General features: G+C 41.4%; 1 protein-coding gene across 19 annotated transcripts in view; it reads left to right on the top strand.

The window, feature by feature from the left end:
• DMD (dystrophin) overlaps nt 1-18,184 on the top strand; it is a 3,066,377-nt gene that overhangs the window by 2,984,268 nt on the left and 63,925 nt on the right. For all 19 annotated transcript variants that reach the window (XM_068268325.1, XM_068268327.1, XM_068268324.1 and 16 more), the window contains one exon: nt 12,114-12,179. In XM_068268325.1, coding sequence (XP_068124426.1) covers nt 12,114-12,179 — 66 coding nt within the window. The remainder of the gene's footprint in view (nt 1-12,113; nt 12,180-18,184) is intronic.

Genomic DNA, 18,184 nt, shown 5'->3' with positions numbered 1-18,184 from the left:
ACCTGCCATTGACAAATCACCACCATAATTATTTTTGTAACATACAGCACATCTGATCGTCGGTAACCAATAGCTACCATTTAAAAACAATCTAGTGAAAGATGGTAAAATTGCTACGTTTTTCTACTGGTTGCTATAAGGTCTTACACTTGCAGCTTGTGTTGTTAAAGCACATCGGTCTATAAAGTATTGTGGAGAGGAGACTGCTACCTCCTATTAAAAATATTACTTTTCTGACTGTAATGCTGATGTTCAGGCACTAATGCTTTTTGTGTCACCTGCTGGAACAAGTATACAGAGCAGGTTCTCCTGATCTATATAATTGTACCAGGGTAATTAATGTAGGCATACACTTTTAGAGGTGTTTAATGTGTTAAATATGAGATTTGTTGAAAACCTCAAATTGAATAAGAAACAAGAGCCCACCAGATTGATATCTGAACATTGATCAATTGATGAATAATTGCTCCAACGTCAGCAAGGTGCACAATGAAGGGGCTAGCAGTGTGAGTCATAACTACATAGGGCTTGATTCACTAAGACAAATAGCATGCCTTACCAGAGATAACATGCCTTATCAGAGTAGCATAGCGAGCGCTACAAACCCGCAGGGGTTCAGGGCAGGACGAGTGGAGCTCTCGTCCTTGCCAATCAGCAGGCATAAGTTCATAGTACTCGCTATGATACTCTGATAAGGCGTGTTATCTCTGATAAGGTGTGTTAACTTGCATAAGGCATGCTATTTGTCTCAGTGAATCAAGCCCATAGATTCTTACTGCATCAAGCAGTACAAGGCTGGCAGTGTTGGTGTTATAAGATTACTGCCGAAATCTGGTCACGTATCTAGTGGTCGACAGCAGTAAGTCAAGCAGACATATAGTGGCGTATGACTAGCTTTATTCATAAAGCATTCTAGACAGATGATCATTGTTACAGCCAGGAAAGTAACATTCTTAGATGATCATAGTGGTAATCATAGAAAAGAAGAGGCACATCAGTCCCAAATAATGCCTTTCATTTCATACAGTTAAAATTCAGGCCCTGGTGACAGTGCTCAGTTACATTGCAGATTCATTCTGCATGTCAACTCACTGCCCATGCAATTCTATGGACCTGTTCACAGTACTGCGTTGTAATTGGCCTTGTTATTCTAGCTCACCGCATGCAGGCTTTGCATTAAAGTCTATGTCCGGTCTCCATTGCAGTTCACACTCATTATAATGCTTTATAATGCGTGAATTATGCAACTGACCACTGTGAACCTGGCCTCAGTGAACTGCAGTTGCATGTGATGGGGATTGTGTGACCGTTTTCACGATCCTACTTGTGCAGTGGTATCTAAATAAAGGCTTTCCGTTTGGGATTTTCCCTGTTGAGCGTGTGATTGCACACACTAATGTACGGGTATGTACTCCTTGCTCATTTACTGTATAACTTCTTATTGATGACATAATAAAACTATAGGGCAATATACAGTATAGAGTATGCCACCAATAGGTCAATAGTGGGGATGTAGATACAGTATAAAAACAATGACTAAATAATATCACTTATTCCTCTTCTCGATTTCATAATAATGACCCCAGTATAATGTTACTATTTCTGGTTGTCATTCTGAAAAATAGGTGTATGTTACTGATGATGAGTTATGCAGCAAATGAGCAAAGGCTGTGTGTACTGTATTTCACAGCTTCCAGTCACACCTTGACAAAGGCAGAGGATCCCAAAACACATAAGTCTGACACCTCAGGGGAGCTGGATTCATTCAGTGTTTGGTTGCTTTCTCATGCCAAGAAGGTGATACACATGGCTACTGGCCGTGGCTGGCTGTTTCCTGGGCAATAGGCTGCTGCATGCTGCATACAGCCCCGTAACATGTAAGTGCATTTCACTGTGTTTTAACTGTGTGAAATAAATGTTATGAGGACAGTATACGCGTTTCTTCTTTCATGTCCATACAGAGACAGCACCTGCCTTTTTTATCTAGGAGGCAGATTATTTACGTATTGATTAGTCTTTGGGCACTATGGTGAAAATTATCCCCACCATCAGTTATTTAATATGGACTGCATACATTTCTCCATTGAGCTTTTGTTAATAAAGAATGCATCGTTGTGGGCTGTTTCCCTGTTCTCTAACTGCTAGCAGCCTTCCCTCTCTCTCTGTCCACAGCGGATTTATTACACCGCTCACACACCCCAGAGCCGTGCTGTCATTTCTCACTTGTAACTAAATCAACAGGCTGCTAATTAGTTACTGACTTAGCTAGTTACACTATTGCTACATATGAGTAACAGCATGGCTTTGGAGTGTATGAGACCCATTTATAAATCAGCTGTGGGCAGAGAGAGGGAAGTCTGCTAGCAGTTAAGGCCCATACACACGTCGGATTTTAGCGAACGACCCGTTGTTTGAACGTTCCGTCGTTCGGACGTTTCCGCGTCAAATCCGACGTGTGTACAGACTATCGTTCGGGTGATAAGACTGGTTACCAACGATCCGCCGGGCGATCGCTGGTAACCAGTCTTATCACCCGAACGATAGTCTGTACACACGTCGGATTTGACGTGAAAACATCCGAACGACGGAACGTTCAAACGACGGGTCGTTCGCTAAAATCCGACGTGTGTATGGGCCTTTATCACCCGAACGATAGTCTGTACACACTTCGGATTTGACGCGGAAACGTCCGAACGACGGAACGTTCAAACGACGGGTCGTTCGCTAAAATCCGACGTGTGTATGGGCCTTTAGAGAGCAGGTAAACCGCACATGACCATGCATTCTTATCAGGTTAATGGTGGCCATACATGGTACAATTTTTCCATCCAATCTTACCATTTCTATGTAATATAAGGTAACTGCCTAAATGATCCTTTATATTCACTTAATTTACCCTTTATACTACATAGAAATGGTAAGATTGGATGAAAAAATTGTACCATGTATGGCCACCATAAGTTGATGTAATGACGCAGCTCTATGTAGCACAGCAGAATTGGTGTTAGTTTTTTTTTGTTTTGTTTTTTTTCAAGAATGCACTTAAAATGGCAGTTTAACTTTCCTCGTACAAAATGGAATACTCACTATAAGCTTTTTTTAATGAAGTACTTGTTTTTTTTTCATCTTGATCAAAGCCCATTACAGTTCATTACTGTGAGGAATGGGCCTATAATTTCAAGGAGTTGGGGGTGTGGATTTAATCACATATATGACCTATATGATGCGTATACAACTTGTTTTGCAGGTTACTTGGGAATAATAGCTGTTGTTTTTGTTCATTTTTACCCCAGCTCTAAAGTTGTGTATACTGGAGACAGCTATTTAAAGAAAACCAGCCTGCTCTTAAGAGCCAAAGTGTGCCTAGTGCAGTGTGTGTACAAATGGGATTAAATTTAAGTTGATTATGTACATGTAGCCTTATGTCAATGAGGTAATCGTTCTGCATACTGGTTCCATAGTCAGTGAGGTCATCAACACCCAACTAGAAAGAATCCAATTCTAAGGAAGCATATAGCACCCAAATACTGTATACAGCTCCATAGCGAGTGCCAATTCAACAATCACAATTAATATATATATATATATATATATATATATATATATATATATATATATATATATATATATATATATATATATTCCATCTATCTGGCATGCATGCAACTAATGCTATGGTATTTAATATCGGACACTTACCACAAGTGAGAATGCTTACTGTATTGTTTGTGTTTTATGTCAACTTACAAAGTGTAATGATGAGTTTGTCAGAGTTTTATTATTTACATTTTAGCAATATTATCTGTAGTTTTTTTCAAACTTCTATTTGACAGTTCAGTAATCACATTACTCAATTATTAACTTTTTATGTAAAATGAGGCTTCTAAAGTTAGAAGTTTTTTCTTACAATTTTGATCATTCGGCCAAAAGCAGCTGAGTTATAGGAATTAGTTTTAACTCTGTAGGTGATTACGTTGGAGCTGCTTGGACTGTGTAATCCTGCTCTTCAGACAGCAAGGAGGCAGGCACAGATTGACTTCTCTGACAATATTGAAGCCTATGGCAATGGTGATGTGTGTTGCAGGAAGTTGCAAGTGTCCTGCTCCTGATCAGGTACTTTAATAGTGATTTATTTGATATCCCTTAATTAACCTCCTTGGCGGTAACCCCGTGTGTGACACGGGGTAAGCCGCCGGAGGGTGCCGCTCAGGCCCTGCTGAGCCAATTTACATAATTTTTTTTTTTTGCTGGACGCAGCTAGCACTTTGCTAGCTGCGCCAGCACCCCGATCGCCGCTATCCGGTGCGGCGCGCGGCCCCCTCCCCCAGACCCCGAGCGCTGCCTGGCCAATCAGTGCCAGGCAGCGCCGAGGGGTGGATCGGGTCTCCCAATGACATCCCGACGTCGCTGACGTCATCCCGCCCCGTCGCCATGGCGACGGGGGAAGCCCTCCAGGAAATCCCGTTCTTTGAACGGGATTTCCTGATCGGTGATCGCCGAAGGCGATCGAAGCGGGCGGGGGGATAGCGCTGAGCAGCGGCTATCATGTAGCGAGCCCTCGGCTCGCTACATGATTAAAAAAAAAAAACTTAAAAAAAAAACTGCTGCGCTTCCCCCTGGCGGTATTTTTCATACCGCCAAGGGGGTTAAAGGATACCACAACTGAAATGTGACATAATGAGATAGACATGTGTATGTACAGTGCCTAGCACACAGATAACTATGCTGTGTTCCTTTTTTTCTTTCTCTGCCTGAAAGAGTTAAATATCAGGTATGTAAGTGGCTGACTCAGTCCTGACTCAGACAGGAATTGACTACAGTGTGGCCCTCACTGATAAGAAATTCCAACTATAAAACACTTTCCTAGCAGAAAATGGCTTCTGAGAGCAAGAAAGAGGTAAAAAAGGGGAATTTCTTATCAGTGAGGGTCACACTGTAGTCACTTCCTGTCTGAGTCAGGACCGAGTCAGCCACTTACATACCTGATATTTAACTCTTTCAGGCAGAGAAAGAAAAAAAGGAACACAGCATAGTTATCTGTGGGCTAGGCACTGTACATACACATGTCTATCTCATTATGTCACATTTCAGTTGTGGTATCCTTTAAGGAGCTTAAGAAACATTCAGTAGCATATGTAGTTTGACTTTTATCCATAACTAGCATCAAAACCTTGTCACTTGACATAGAAAATAATTAATTTTTATTCATATAGTTACATTAAGGAGATGATTATAAATGTTTGTGTTACATTTTCTATGCTTAAAGTGTACCTGATGTGACTTGAAGAGACAGACATATGTATGTACAGTGCCAAGCATACAAATAACTAGGCTGTGTTTTCCCTTTCTTCTTTTTCTGCCTAAAAGACTTAACCATCTAGGTACACAAACAACATGTCTCTAGTCGGGACGAAAGCATAACCCTCACTTATAAGGAATTACAGTCATAAAACACTTTCCTGGAAGAGCACAACTTATAAGTACAGGGAATAGAATATATATATATATATATATATATATATATATATATATATATATATATATATATATATATATATATATATATAATCTGGGACATATAAAGAAAACATTTCAGGAGTAGGAGGATAGACACAATTGTTTATCTCATAATTTTGTTTTCACTTTAGGTACACTTTTTAGGATAAGGTTTATTTGGATTAGGCATTAAAAACATTTTTGTATTGAAAGCTTTTCAAAATGCTTTAGCCTTCAAGAGTAATGCGTTTCAAGAGTTTATATATTCCCAAATGTCTCTCTAGACATTTGTCTTACTAAGAAGGAAAGAGGAAGAACAGATGGCTATCTGCCCAAAAAGTTTTCTTTCAATAAAGAGTCCAAGAAATATATCTAAACTCAACAGAGTAAACATTCATTTAAATAGTAAATGTAATAAAAATGCAAATGCTTTATTAATGGTGCTCAACATTTAAAAAACAAATGGATATAACATAGGGTAAAATACATCAAGCTCTGTTGGCAGCATACACATTTGGCAACTTACAAAAGTAGTACACCTGCCCAATCTACGTTCATTATTATGAATGTAATTTTATCAAGTAGAACATGTACAGATTTTAATAGACTGCTAATTAGCAGCCACGCTAAAGGTAATGAGAGAAAACACTCACAGTAGCTCAACGTGTGTCCGACTTGTTTTGTAGTCAGACTTGCTTCTTCGGGAAACACTAGCTAATAAAGCGGTATGAAAATAAGGCCAATATATATATGCTGAATGTTAAATGACAGACTGTCACCATCAGTGCCCGCATAACTCACAGAAATAAAAAAAAAAAAAAAAAAAAAGTGGTGAGTCACCACTTTTTTTTTTTTTTTTTTTTTTTTTATTTCTGTGAGTTATGCGGGCACTGATGGTGACAGTCTGTCATTTAACATTCAGCATATATATATATATATATATATTGGCCTTATTTTCATACCACTTTATTAGCTAGTGTTTCCCGAAGAAGCAAGTCTGACTACTAAAGAGGATATGAGGAAGCACTCCACTGGCATATTAACTTCCATGTATGTATTGCCCCAATACACAACATGTTTTGGGGCCTTCTCCTTCCACAAGTGAAGCAGTGGTCACCTGTTAAAAGGAAAGATCCTAAAACATGTTGTATATTGCCCCGTTATAAATACATGTAAGTTTATACTACAGATGAGTACTACCTCATATTTATTTCTGATTGATCAGTGGTGAATCACTTGAGGATTAGGCACTGGTTTCCAGATTAGACTGGTTAAGGGACCACAAGATGTAATACTGCTGATACAGTATCCAGTGAAAGAAGCACACAAGTGACAGCTGTGTGGGATGCTGGCACGGCCAGAGACACCAATATAGGGTGTGGCCACCAACCTAACTTGGGTTTGCAGCCACACCAGCCTCCGCTTAGCTCATAGGATGAGGCAAGTACATGTTTCCTGTAACTCTGCCCCAAGGGTATCAAATTAGCTCATAGAGCTTTAGAAATGCATCTGTTGGTTTGGACTACACTTATGTTGCTCAGTGAGTAAAAGGATTTTTTTCCTCCATTTTTTGTTAAGCTTTATTTATTTTTGTCACTGAATTATTTCAGGGTTAACTGATTATTTGCAAAAATTACAAAACGTCATTTTTAAAGAATGCACTTTTTTGCTATTTCTGCACTTACCTAAATAGCTCTTTATGGAACACATGCTGAGAAAAACAAATCTTCATGTACAGACAGCTGTATGCTTGAGAGAGTACCCAGTGAACTGCAAGGCAATGCTTTATTTACTATTTAGCAAAAGTACTGTAAACTTGACTGAACCTCCAAAGAAAGGAATTTGTCTATCTAGCATTGTAAGTGTGCATTTATGCTGTGATGTGCTCCAGCTTGTCGGAAGAGATGGAGCAGAAATGATCATTTGCAGACCTAAATACATCAGCTAGTAATTAGGCAGTCACCCCCACCATTGCAAACAATGGCACTGCACAGGAAGGAGGATAGGCATAGGATAAACTACTTGTGCAGACAATGACCTGCTAGAGCTTTGAGAAAATGATCAGTCATTTTCAAATATGTATGTACAGGTGCTATATGTTCCAGCTTTGAGTGGCACAGTGTTTCTAAAGAACACTTTAAATCTGAATGTAAAACGATGTGCCTGTAGCCCCCTCACTCCTAAATGCCATAAAACAAGTATGTGGAACACTAGCTTTACTTTTACTCCCATATGGAAACTGCTAGAGCAAGGTCATGGGTGATGGCATCTGCCTCTACATGTTCTTCATATTTTTGTTTATTAAACTAGTCCCTTTTTACTGATTGCTAGCAAATTGTTACCGGATAACTTAAAAAACAAAGTTATGTGGGGAACTCAACCTTTAGACAGGGATTAAAAATGAAACCCCAGAAAATCCCATCCACTCTTGACAACCACCAAGAGGGCACAGGCAGTACCCAAGTACTGGGCCCAGGTCAGGTAGACCCTAAAGTTTACCATGAACAGGGCCTTGTAAGATCATCTTTTTATGGGGATTACATAATTCCTATGTTGGCCATACCTATTCTAATTAGGATTATGTTAAAACTTTGAAAAAATAAACTTGCAGATGTCTTAACTTCTTTTTCATAAATTGATACATCCTCATTGTAGCCCTACTGTACTTTGTTAGGCTAATCAGAATGGTTGATGCTGTGTCATTAGCAACTTTTTGTTGGATTTAGGATTACACCTCTCATGAGCCCTCTCAGTGGCTGTTTGCTGTTAATACCTAGTTGACATTGATAACACTGAAACCCAATAGGTGGTGACAGTTAAGGTGGCCATACACTGGTCGATGTGCCATTAGATCGACCAGCTGACAGATCCCTATCTGATCGAATCTGATCAGATAGGGATCGTATGGCTGCCTTTACTGCAAACAGATTGTGAATCGATTTCAGCCTGAAACCGATCACAATCTGTTCAGCTGCTCCTGCCGCCTGTCCCCCCCGTATACATTACCTGAGGCTGGCTCCCGGGCATCTTCTCCGCACTGCACCGCACCGCTGTTCTTGCTCCATCCCGGCGCTTCCTGTGTTACTCCGTGACCAGGAAGTTCAAATAGAGCGCCCTCTATTTCAACTTCCTGGTCACCGGAGTGACACAGGAAGTATAAGCGTACACTGGGACATGCGGAAATGCGGTGCAGCGAGGAGAAGAGGACCCCGGAGCCAGCTTCAGGTAATGTATACATGCTCGGATCGGGCCCGAATCGTACGCCGCAAGCGACGCGCTCCTACCGCCGATCGATCGAGGGTAATTTCCCGCACGGCGCGATCGACGGTCCGATCCGATTTCGGGAGGGAATCGGATCGGCGGGTGCGTTTAGCGCAAGCGATTGGCAGCAGATCCGATCCCAGGATCGGATCTGCTGTCGAAACGGCCGTGAATCGAGCCAGTGTATGGCCTGCTTTAGTAGTCTTCCTGACCATCGATTTTCAACAGATTGGAGTAAGTTCACTGAAATTAACTCCTGTTGTCATGCCAGAACAGGACGTTTTCCCATTTTTATTTTTTCAGCTTTTTCACAAAAGGTAACATGAACAAATGGTTTTTTTTCAATTATGTTTAGATATGTAAGTTATACAACTTTATAATTTTAATTTCAATGTTTATATAACAGGTTTTTGTTTTTTACATTTTAGCTACAGATACTCTTTGGCTAAATTCTCAGTGGGGAGTTGTGCTGTGTTCCATGTAAAAATGGGAACACAACACAATGGAGGGTAAAGGTCACCTCGCACATTATGCTTGCCGTGCTTTGCATACATTGAAGCATTAAGTACATAGAAAGTATGCTTCCATTCCACTATTAAGACTAGCCTTGTATGGTGATGCATTGCATGAATTGCGTTATGTTCGACGGATCCGTTGCACCGCACTTCTAACGTGCTGATCTGATTGTACCATTACCATATAATTGCATTGTCTGACACAATGTGTTATATTGTTCGACACAATGTGATAGCAATGCAATTATATTGTCTGACACAGTGCAATAGCAATGCAATTATATTGTCTGACACAATGCAATAGCATTCAATTATATTGTCTGATACAATGCAATAGCTATGCCATTATATTGTCTGACACAATGCACCACTGTGAACTTAGCCTTTAACCCGTTTTTAGAATATATACTCCATAGTATTGTTGCAGATATGTTGCAGCTACTCTGCGCTTTCTCTAGTGCTATTGCCTATCATGCACCTGTAACATTATGTAATGCTCATGCACTAAATGGGTTGTCACCCAGTTTAAGTGCATGGGTTTATCCAATATCCATTTCATCCTGTATTGCTTAATTACTGGTGGTCAGGCACTAGCTGTGGATCCTGTTGTGTCTGTAAATTTCTATATACAGCAGATAAGAAAACTGCAACCCGTCCATAGTAAACTGTCTGTTATAAAGTCTTATGCTGAATACACACGGTGCGTTCCCGCACTCAATTTCCCGCTCGATTCCCGTCGATTCGTTTATTTCCAACATGTCCGATTTGCATTTCGATGGATCGTTAGGTCGATTCGCATGCAAAGTATGCCAAATCGACCTAACGATCCATCGAAATGCAAATCGGACATGTTGGAAATAAACGAATCGATGGGAATGGAGCAAGAAATTGAGTGCGGGAACGCACCGTGTGTATCCAGCATTATGCTGGGTATACATGATGCAATTTTCTTACAGATTTACTGTCAGATAATTTCCAACATGTCCGATCGACTTTCTGATTGATTTGCTGTTCTCTTCTATGGAAAATGGACATGTTGGAAATAATCTATCTGACAATACATCTGTCAGAAAATTGCATTGTGTGTACCTAGCATTAAGCTGGTCACACCTATCATTTGTGATCCTCTGTTTGCACTTTCCATACAATAAACCAGCTGTATCCAGGGCCGGCCTTATGGGACATGACTCAGATAACTTGGGCTGCGCTTATATGCAACAAGCATAAGTAATACTGCCTGTGCATGACCATTTTACTGCAATTTAGTGAATATGCCCCATTGTGTTTTTCCTTACCCAGTCCCTCAGAAACCACTTACTTATGTGCTGTTGTCCGTCCTCCCCTCAATACAAGCTTCTCTGATATAGCCGAGAAGTGTCTCTGTAAAGCACTTGTCCCCCAAACTGTTACCCTAAAAATTGGTGCACAATTGTTAAGGGCAATAGTTACTGTGCATGTGTGCACCTTTATTGAGGGTCTAAGGGCAAAAGAGTGAAGGCTGGTTTAAAGAGAGATGAAAAAATAAAGAGTCAAAACTTACTCGGGGCATCCTCCAGCCTCATAAACATATGTGAGTCCCTCGCTGTCCTCCCGTGATCAGGCGTTCAGCTGTGATCAGCACCGGTTACTTGCTCAGTCGTGTCAGTGTGGGTCTGCTGCGCATGTGCGGGAGGTCCATGCATGCCCAAAACACCCAGACTGGACCCGACGGAGCCAGTTACCGGGGCTGATCGCCGCTGAACAGCAGACCACAGCAGGATGTTGAGGGACTCGCACATGTTTATGGGGCTGGAGGAAGCCCCGGGTTAGTTTATATTCTTCTTAGTTTCTCTTTAAGGGTGCTGTGGAAAGAGTGAGAACAAAGCTGGATGATGGAGGGAGGGGGGTTGAGGGGTTAAGGATGCAAGGGGGTGGTTGGGCAGTGAGAAGGGCTTATTATGGATCTGAAAGGGAGAGAGTGATGCTATTGAGGAAGCTGTGGTAGATGGATAAAGAGAAGAGGGGATTACTGAGGGTGGGGGGTGGTTAAGGCTACTGAGGATGCTGGGGTGGTTGATGAGAGAACAATGCAGATTACTTGGCTGTCCTGCTGATCTTTTGCCTCTAATACCTTTAGCCATAGATACAGATCAGGTAAGGTTTTCAGACTGGAGTGCATTCTTGTTTCAGGTGTGTGATTCAGATGCTACTGATGCATAAAATATCAGCAGGACACCAGACAACGGATATTATTTAAAAGGAAATAAATTTGGCTGCCACCATATCCTTCTCACTTCAGGGAAAACTGAAGTGAGGAAACATACCTATACATCCCCAGTTGAAGTTTTTCAACCTGCTAGGTCGAATTGCTCTTTGGTACTCCTTAGGCAAAATTTGAAACTACTTGCATCCCTGTGTAGTCCTGAACACAAGCGCATCTGTACTTCGTATGCGCAGGTCCAGAATCGCGCATGTGTTGTCTGCAGAACTACTTAGGGACGTGGGTAGCTCTGAAGGCTGCCCGAGAAATATTGAAGAGCTAGCAGGGCAAATAACTTCAACCAGGGACAGCACATGAATTAGGGGATGAAACAAGGACACCTGCCCCCCTTGCCTTTTCAATCAAGTGCAATCCTTTTATCAAATAGTAGAGCCTCAAATCTAGATCTGTTTTAAATTGACTAAATAGTTTTAAAACTTAAAGATTTTTTTTAATCTTTTTACAATCATTATAAAGAGTCCTCCGTTTCACATAGTTTTGTGCTTTGGCTCCAATGACACGCTAATTCTTTATAAACAATGCAAGTGATATGCAAACACACTAATAAACATAGTATTTGTCTCTTTTTAATGTTTCTACAGGCTAGCTGAAATGGAAAACAGCAATGGATCCTACCTAAACGATAGCATTTCTCCTAACGAAAGCATGTACGTATAAGAGCTCTCTCTGCTGCACACATATTATTTTTTGCAGTTCTTGCTTAATTTCACTGTGTACATATTATTACATGTGTAAATTTCCCGGGTTTTAAACATTTGAATAGCTTGAGTAACCATATATATGAGTTATAACGGTATATGATGGTGTTGCTGTCCAGGTTCTGGGTTTTTTCCCTCTTGAAAAGTGCATGTTCCTACAGTACCGGCTCAATTTCTGCATGTGTGATAGTTTACTCACATCAGACCTGGGATCACCAGCTCATCAAGGTGTGATATTCAGGAAAAGTTAGCTAAACAGCAACACTAGTCATGGGTGTGCAAGGCTTACTAATGCATATGAGTAGCGATGGCCAGCCTGTCTGGTCTAATCCCACTTATGAGCTGCTGTAGCACAATTTGCTGAAACAATTTAATAATGGCTTATTGAGGAAAAAGTGTCAGAGCACACAGTGCATTGCAGTTTTTTGTGTATTGGGCTGTGTAATCGCAGACCAGTCAGAGTGCCCATGCTACCCCGCCACCCACTGCCAAAACCACCTATAATGGGTACATGAAGGTCTATTGAATGATATATTTTCAGCCCCTAAATTATCCAGATATCAATCAGATTGAGCATCTGGGATGTGGGGCTATTTAATAAGCAAGTATGACCCATCACATTTTAGAGGTTTTTAACCATCTCCTGCTAACATCTTAATGTCAGATACTACATGACACTTTCAGTGGCTTCAAGTAATCAATGCCTTGAAGGGTCTGACCTGCTTTTGCACCACAAGGGGTCCTACAAAATTTTAGGCAGGTTTGGATGTTTTATGTTCCATTAAACCTGGCCAAGCATTGTTTGATGGCAGGCAATAAGTTCCAGTACAACCTTTTCTCCTCTTTTACCAGATGAAATGCCTTTTGTTGGTGCATGATCTTCTGTGCCTAGAGGCATACTAAAGGTGTTATTTAAGGTTGTAGGCAAAAAATCTAACCAACCCCTGCAAGAGGAATTCCAGATTTTGTTTTACTTTAACAGGGAGCATAATTAACAGAAAAAGAGCCATGATGGAACTTGAACTTTTACCAGCAGATTGTATATTGGATGATAATTCCTCTGTGCATTCTACACTTATGTTAAAAATAGAAAGTATCTCTAAATATCTAAAGTCAAATGTGATCAAATACAATACAACATAAAAAGCAAGCATCATTTACCACTAATTGCCTTAGCACTTTATCCACCACTACAGTATATCTACGTCCTCTGTGAATCCATTTAACTCACGGGGACGTAGATATACGTCTTGTAGCTGAAGCAGTGCTATGCAGGATTGGGCTTGTTCCTGTGCACACCTCCGCCACTATCTGATGCAGCACTAATTGGTGAAAGGGAATATATGTTCTCTGAACCAATATAATTGATTTTTGCCATTAACAATACTTTTATTTTCTCAGTTCATAGTGGAAAATACACACTCTAGCATTATTTCAGAATCAAATACCTTCACCATAAATTGTGACAGGAACATAATCTAAATTTTGTGATGAACGGTAGAAATAGCTAAATCAAATTTGTGTTTTTATGTACAGTAGTGTTTTTTATTTTTAAACTGGAATTGGTAAAAATAAGAAATGTGTTTTTCTATTTCTTTTCCTTTTCTCATTAACCACTTGAGGACCACAGTGGAAAACCCCCCTAAAGACCAGGCTCATTTTTGTGAAAATGGCCATTGCAGCTTTAAGGCCAGGCCAAGCACAACTCGGCACACAAGTGATTTCCCCCCCCCCCCCCGCTTTTCTCCCCACCAACAGAGCTCTCTGTTGGTGGGGTCAGATCGCCCCCTGCATGTTTTATTTGTTTATTTATAAATAAATATTTGTTTTTTTAATAAATGTGCTATTTTTTTTATTTTAATATATAGTCCCCTCCCTCCCCCCGCCAGCCAATCCATGTGATCAGCTGTCATAAGCTTCAGCCTATGACAGCCGATCACCGCCGACAGTCAGGAGGGGACAGCCGTGTCACACGGCTGTCCCCAGTACAGTGCTGCTGCTGATCGCAGCACTGTACTGTGTAAAAAGACAGCGATCACGCCATCTAACAGTCTCCCGAGTGGCAATAGCCACTCGGAGACTGATGACGGGGTGGAGCTCCGCCCCCTGAGAAGGAGATGCGCACACAGCCTGCGCTTGATCTCCTTCAGTAGCCGGCTCCAGGACCTGACGCCAATTGGCATTAGGCGGTCCTGGGGCTGCCACCGTGGCCACGCCCATTGGTGTGGAGCGGTCGTGAGGAAGTTAAAATGCATAGAAAGCAGAATTATTTGATGGCAAAAATGCCATACAATGAAAGCCTAGTTTGTCTTGAAAAAAATGATATATATTTCATTTACAGTAGGTGTCATAAGTAGGGATAAAGTTATTGTTGATTAAATAGGCACATAGCTAAAATATAAAAACTGCTCTGGGCCATAAGGGGTAAAGTAGGTCTGGATGTGAAGTGGTTAAAAGTCTATCTCCAGAATTTTTTATTTTCTTTGTAAATGTGGGTACCACACACCCAGTTATGCCCGCAAATGGCTGTAGTGGTTTTCCCTGGTCAACAGTGATGCTGCTAATGGTATACTGTCTCCAAGCAGGTATTTACTAGTATATTTTTGAACCACAACTGCTAACACTAAGTGCCCAGTGGGGGAGGGCCAGGCTTCCAAAACATTGTACCTGTCCTTGTGGTCAACAAGTGGATGGAAGGCCATCCAAGTTCACAGTCTTTAAATTGAATTTACTAACTTCTCTAACTGCCAATACTAGTTTCTGATATATTAGGGGCACAGGACCCGCATGAAAAAGATGCTTTTTTCACTAAGTTTCTGGCATGATCAAATTTGCCATTAGCTAATTGTGAAGGCTTTTATCACTTAATCATGACATTGAACAAGAGAACTGTCCCAATTATTAGGTAGGCCTAGTCAAGCGACTCTTCAGGAGGCTTGTTTGACAAGCGACTTCTTATAATGGCCTACACATCAAAGGAAGTAATAACACCAGTTAAATATGCATCTGTAGTAATCGTTCATCTTGTTCATATTTCATTATAAATGCTATCTTTTAATGTTTGCTGCTTCTTTTAAAGTACCCTTTTAGTATTCTCGTGCCTTAGTGATTTAGATTAATTTCCTATGCCTGCCTGTTCACAGGACAGATTTGGAAGGTGATAAAAGACTAATAGCAATTGACATATTGCTCCATCTCACTATAGATTGAAGCTAATGCAAATACAATAATTTTGCCTGAGGAAGATAAATGGTTGCTGTGTCTAAATAACGATTTCAGCTTTATTATTACACAATTAAAAGCAAAGTGCTCTGTTAACTGGATGTTTTTGCCCATGTAGCACGCTACTGACAACATATTGTTAGCTTTTCATTTACTTAGAGGCATTATCAGTAGCTACGATAACCACACACTTTAATATTGTAACTTTTTGTTGCATTATTAGTTTTTTAAATATTTCAGGAAGTTTTCCTGGTATGCTGATCATCAGTGTTGCTTTGTCAGAGCCGGTGTCCGCATTGATAATTTGACAGAAATGTTAACCTTGGAAGGAAATACCAAACTGTGCTTAATATTTGCCTTACCCGTTCCTCCAACATAAATCTTAATAATCTCTGATTCCCTGATGAAGTCTTATACTGGCCCTGAGAGTAATATAAACCGTTAGGTTTGTTGTCTTTGTACCTGATTCCTGGCATCTTATGGCAGTTTCCAATGCCTTGAAAATCCTAAAGGTGGCCATACACTGGCCCGATTCGCGGCCGTTTCGACAGCAGATTCGATCCTGGGATCGAATCTGCTGCCAATCGTTCGCGCTAAACGCACCCGCCGATCCGATTTCCTCCCGAAATCGGATCAGTCCGTCGATCGCGCCGTGCAGGAAATTACCCTCGATCGCCCGCAGGTAGGGTGCGCGTCGCTAGCGGCGGCCGATCCGATCAGGTATACATTACCTGGCGCTGGCTCCCGGGCGTCTTCTCCGCGCTGCACCGCTCTGTTCCGGCTCCATCCCTGCGCTTCCTGTGTCACTGCAGTGACCAGGAAGTTCAAATAGAGGGCGCTCTATTTGAACTTCCTTGTCACGGAGTGACACAGGAAGCGCCGGGATGGAGCAAGAACAGAGCGGTGCGGTGCAGCGCGGAGAAGACGCCCGGGAGCCAGCTTCAGGTAATGTATACGGGGGGGGGAAGGGGGGCACAGGCGGCAGGAGCAGCTCAATATGGCTCTCCACAGGAGTCAGGGAAAATGCCTCAAGGCAAATTGAGCAACAGAGCGTAGTGTCAGTGAGTGCTTAACCCATAGACTGCCAGCAATTTTTTTTTTTTTTTTTACAAAAGCTACAGTCCAGTGCCAGCTATGTTTGTATTGTGTTTATTAAATGTCTTGCCCAAATCTATATGTACCAAAGTCCAAATTAGTCAGTAGGATTGTTATCAAGGTGCAAATAAATTTTAGACGATTGAGAATTATACTAATTATTATGAAAATCTATTGTAAAATGGTCTAATTAAACCTTTTAGGGCCTTCTAATCATTCAATTTTTTTAATTTTATTGTACAGTTTAAAATATTTCTTCTTTGAGTTTAGCTTTGCTTTACACTTAGTGTAGTGGGGGTGTCTCAGCACCTTGCAGGAAAAAAATATAGGAGACAAATACGGGAGCCCAATAGTGTAGTATATTAGTATGCAATTGAAAAAAGGAATTTCAATAAATTACTACTTACAAAAGGAGGTTGCAAGGGCAACCAACCGTAGGAAGCAGGTGGAGACCATAAACCCGACTCCACTCGGGGTAGTCCCAGCCAGTACCTGGATGTGGTCGCTCTCCTTGAAAAAGTAGGGACAGGTGTCCACTGTGGGGCACCCACAGGCGGTCTGTCACCACCCCTCAAACACAGATTGTTTGGGGGTATAGCTATGCACAATTGAAGGTAAAGAGGCGCCCTGGTTAAAATAAAAGCATCTAAAAACAACTTAAAATCGAGGAAATAATATGAGGTGGCTTACCTCAATAACGAAATCCTTGTATATGACAAAAGATTTTTATTTAGCACAGGCAACGCATTTCGCGGGTCCAAGCCCGCTTCATCAGGCCAATAAAAGTGCCAAATGAACAAGTCGATATGGCAAAGGGAGCCTCTCTGTGTGAGTGAGTGAGGCTCCCTTTGCCATATCGACTTGTTCATTTGGCACTTTTATTGGCCTGATGAAGCGGGCTTGGACCCGCGAAACACGTTGCCTGTGCTAAATAAAAATCTTTTGTCATATACAAGGATTTCGTTATTGAGGTAGGCCACCTCATATTATTTCCTCGATTTTAAGCTGTTTTTAGATGCTTTTATTTCAACCAGAGCGCTTCTTTACCTTCAATTGTGCATTTGCTTTACACTATTCTTAACGCTACAGTAGCACAAAACTATGGTAACCTCATGCTAACTTACTTAAGGTGACACTGAAGCGTAAAAAAAAAAACTTATAATTTAATGTATTGTATGTGCAGTATGGATAATTAGTAGAACATTATCAGCAAACTAGCAGACCCAAGCCCGTTTAAAAATGGCTCTAGGGTCTGTGTTTCTCACCACCACCCGCCGCATGTACTGCGCACGTGCAGCCAACGCACACGCACGCACCTGCCGCACACCTGGCCACCTGCTCAAAACCCCCCCCAGCTCCCTGGCCCCGTCCCTGTCCTCCTGTCTCTGTGAGGCTGGGTCCGTGCTGAGCACATGTGCAGTAGCAAAAAGTACGGACCCAGCTACACATGGACAGCGTGACGCAGGGACACGGGTTTTATTATAGAGGACATAAGTCTCATATTTTTATTTTCAGTTATATACAGCAAAGTACCGGTTATACGGAATTCAGGCAACCGGAAATCTCCACTAACCGGCATGCCTGAGGGATAATGGGGACCTCTCTTGGGGGGCTTCCTGTGGGTGCTGGCAGGCTGT

The sequence above is a fragment of the Hyperolius riggenbachi genome, chromosome 2 (assembly GCF_040937935.1).
Source record: "Hyperolius riggenbachi isolate aHypRig1 chromosome 2, aHypRig1.pri, whole genome shotgun sequence".
NCBI classification, from domain to species: domain Eukaryota; kingdom Metazoa; phylum Chordata; class Amphibia; order Anura; family Hyperoliidae; genus Hyperolius; species Hyperolius riggenbachi.
The sequence above is the reverse complement of the archived record's forward strand: the minus strand, read 5'-3'. Positions and strand labels throughout refer to the sequence as shown.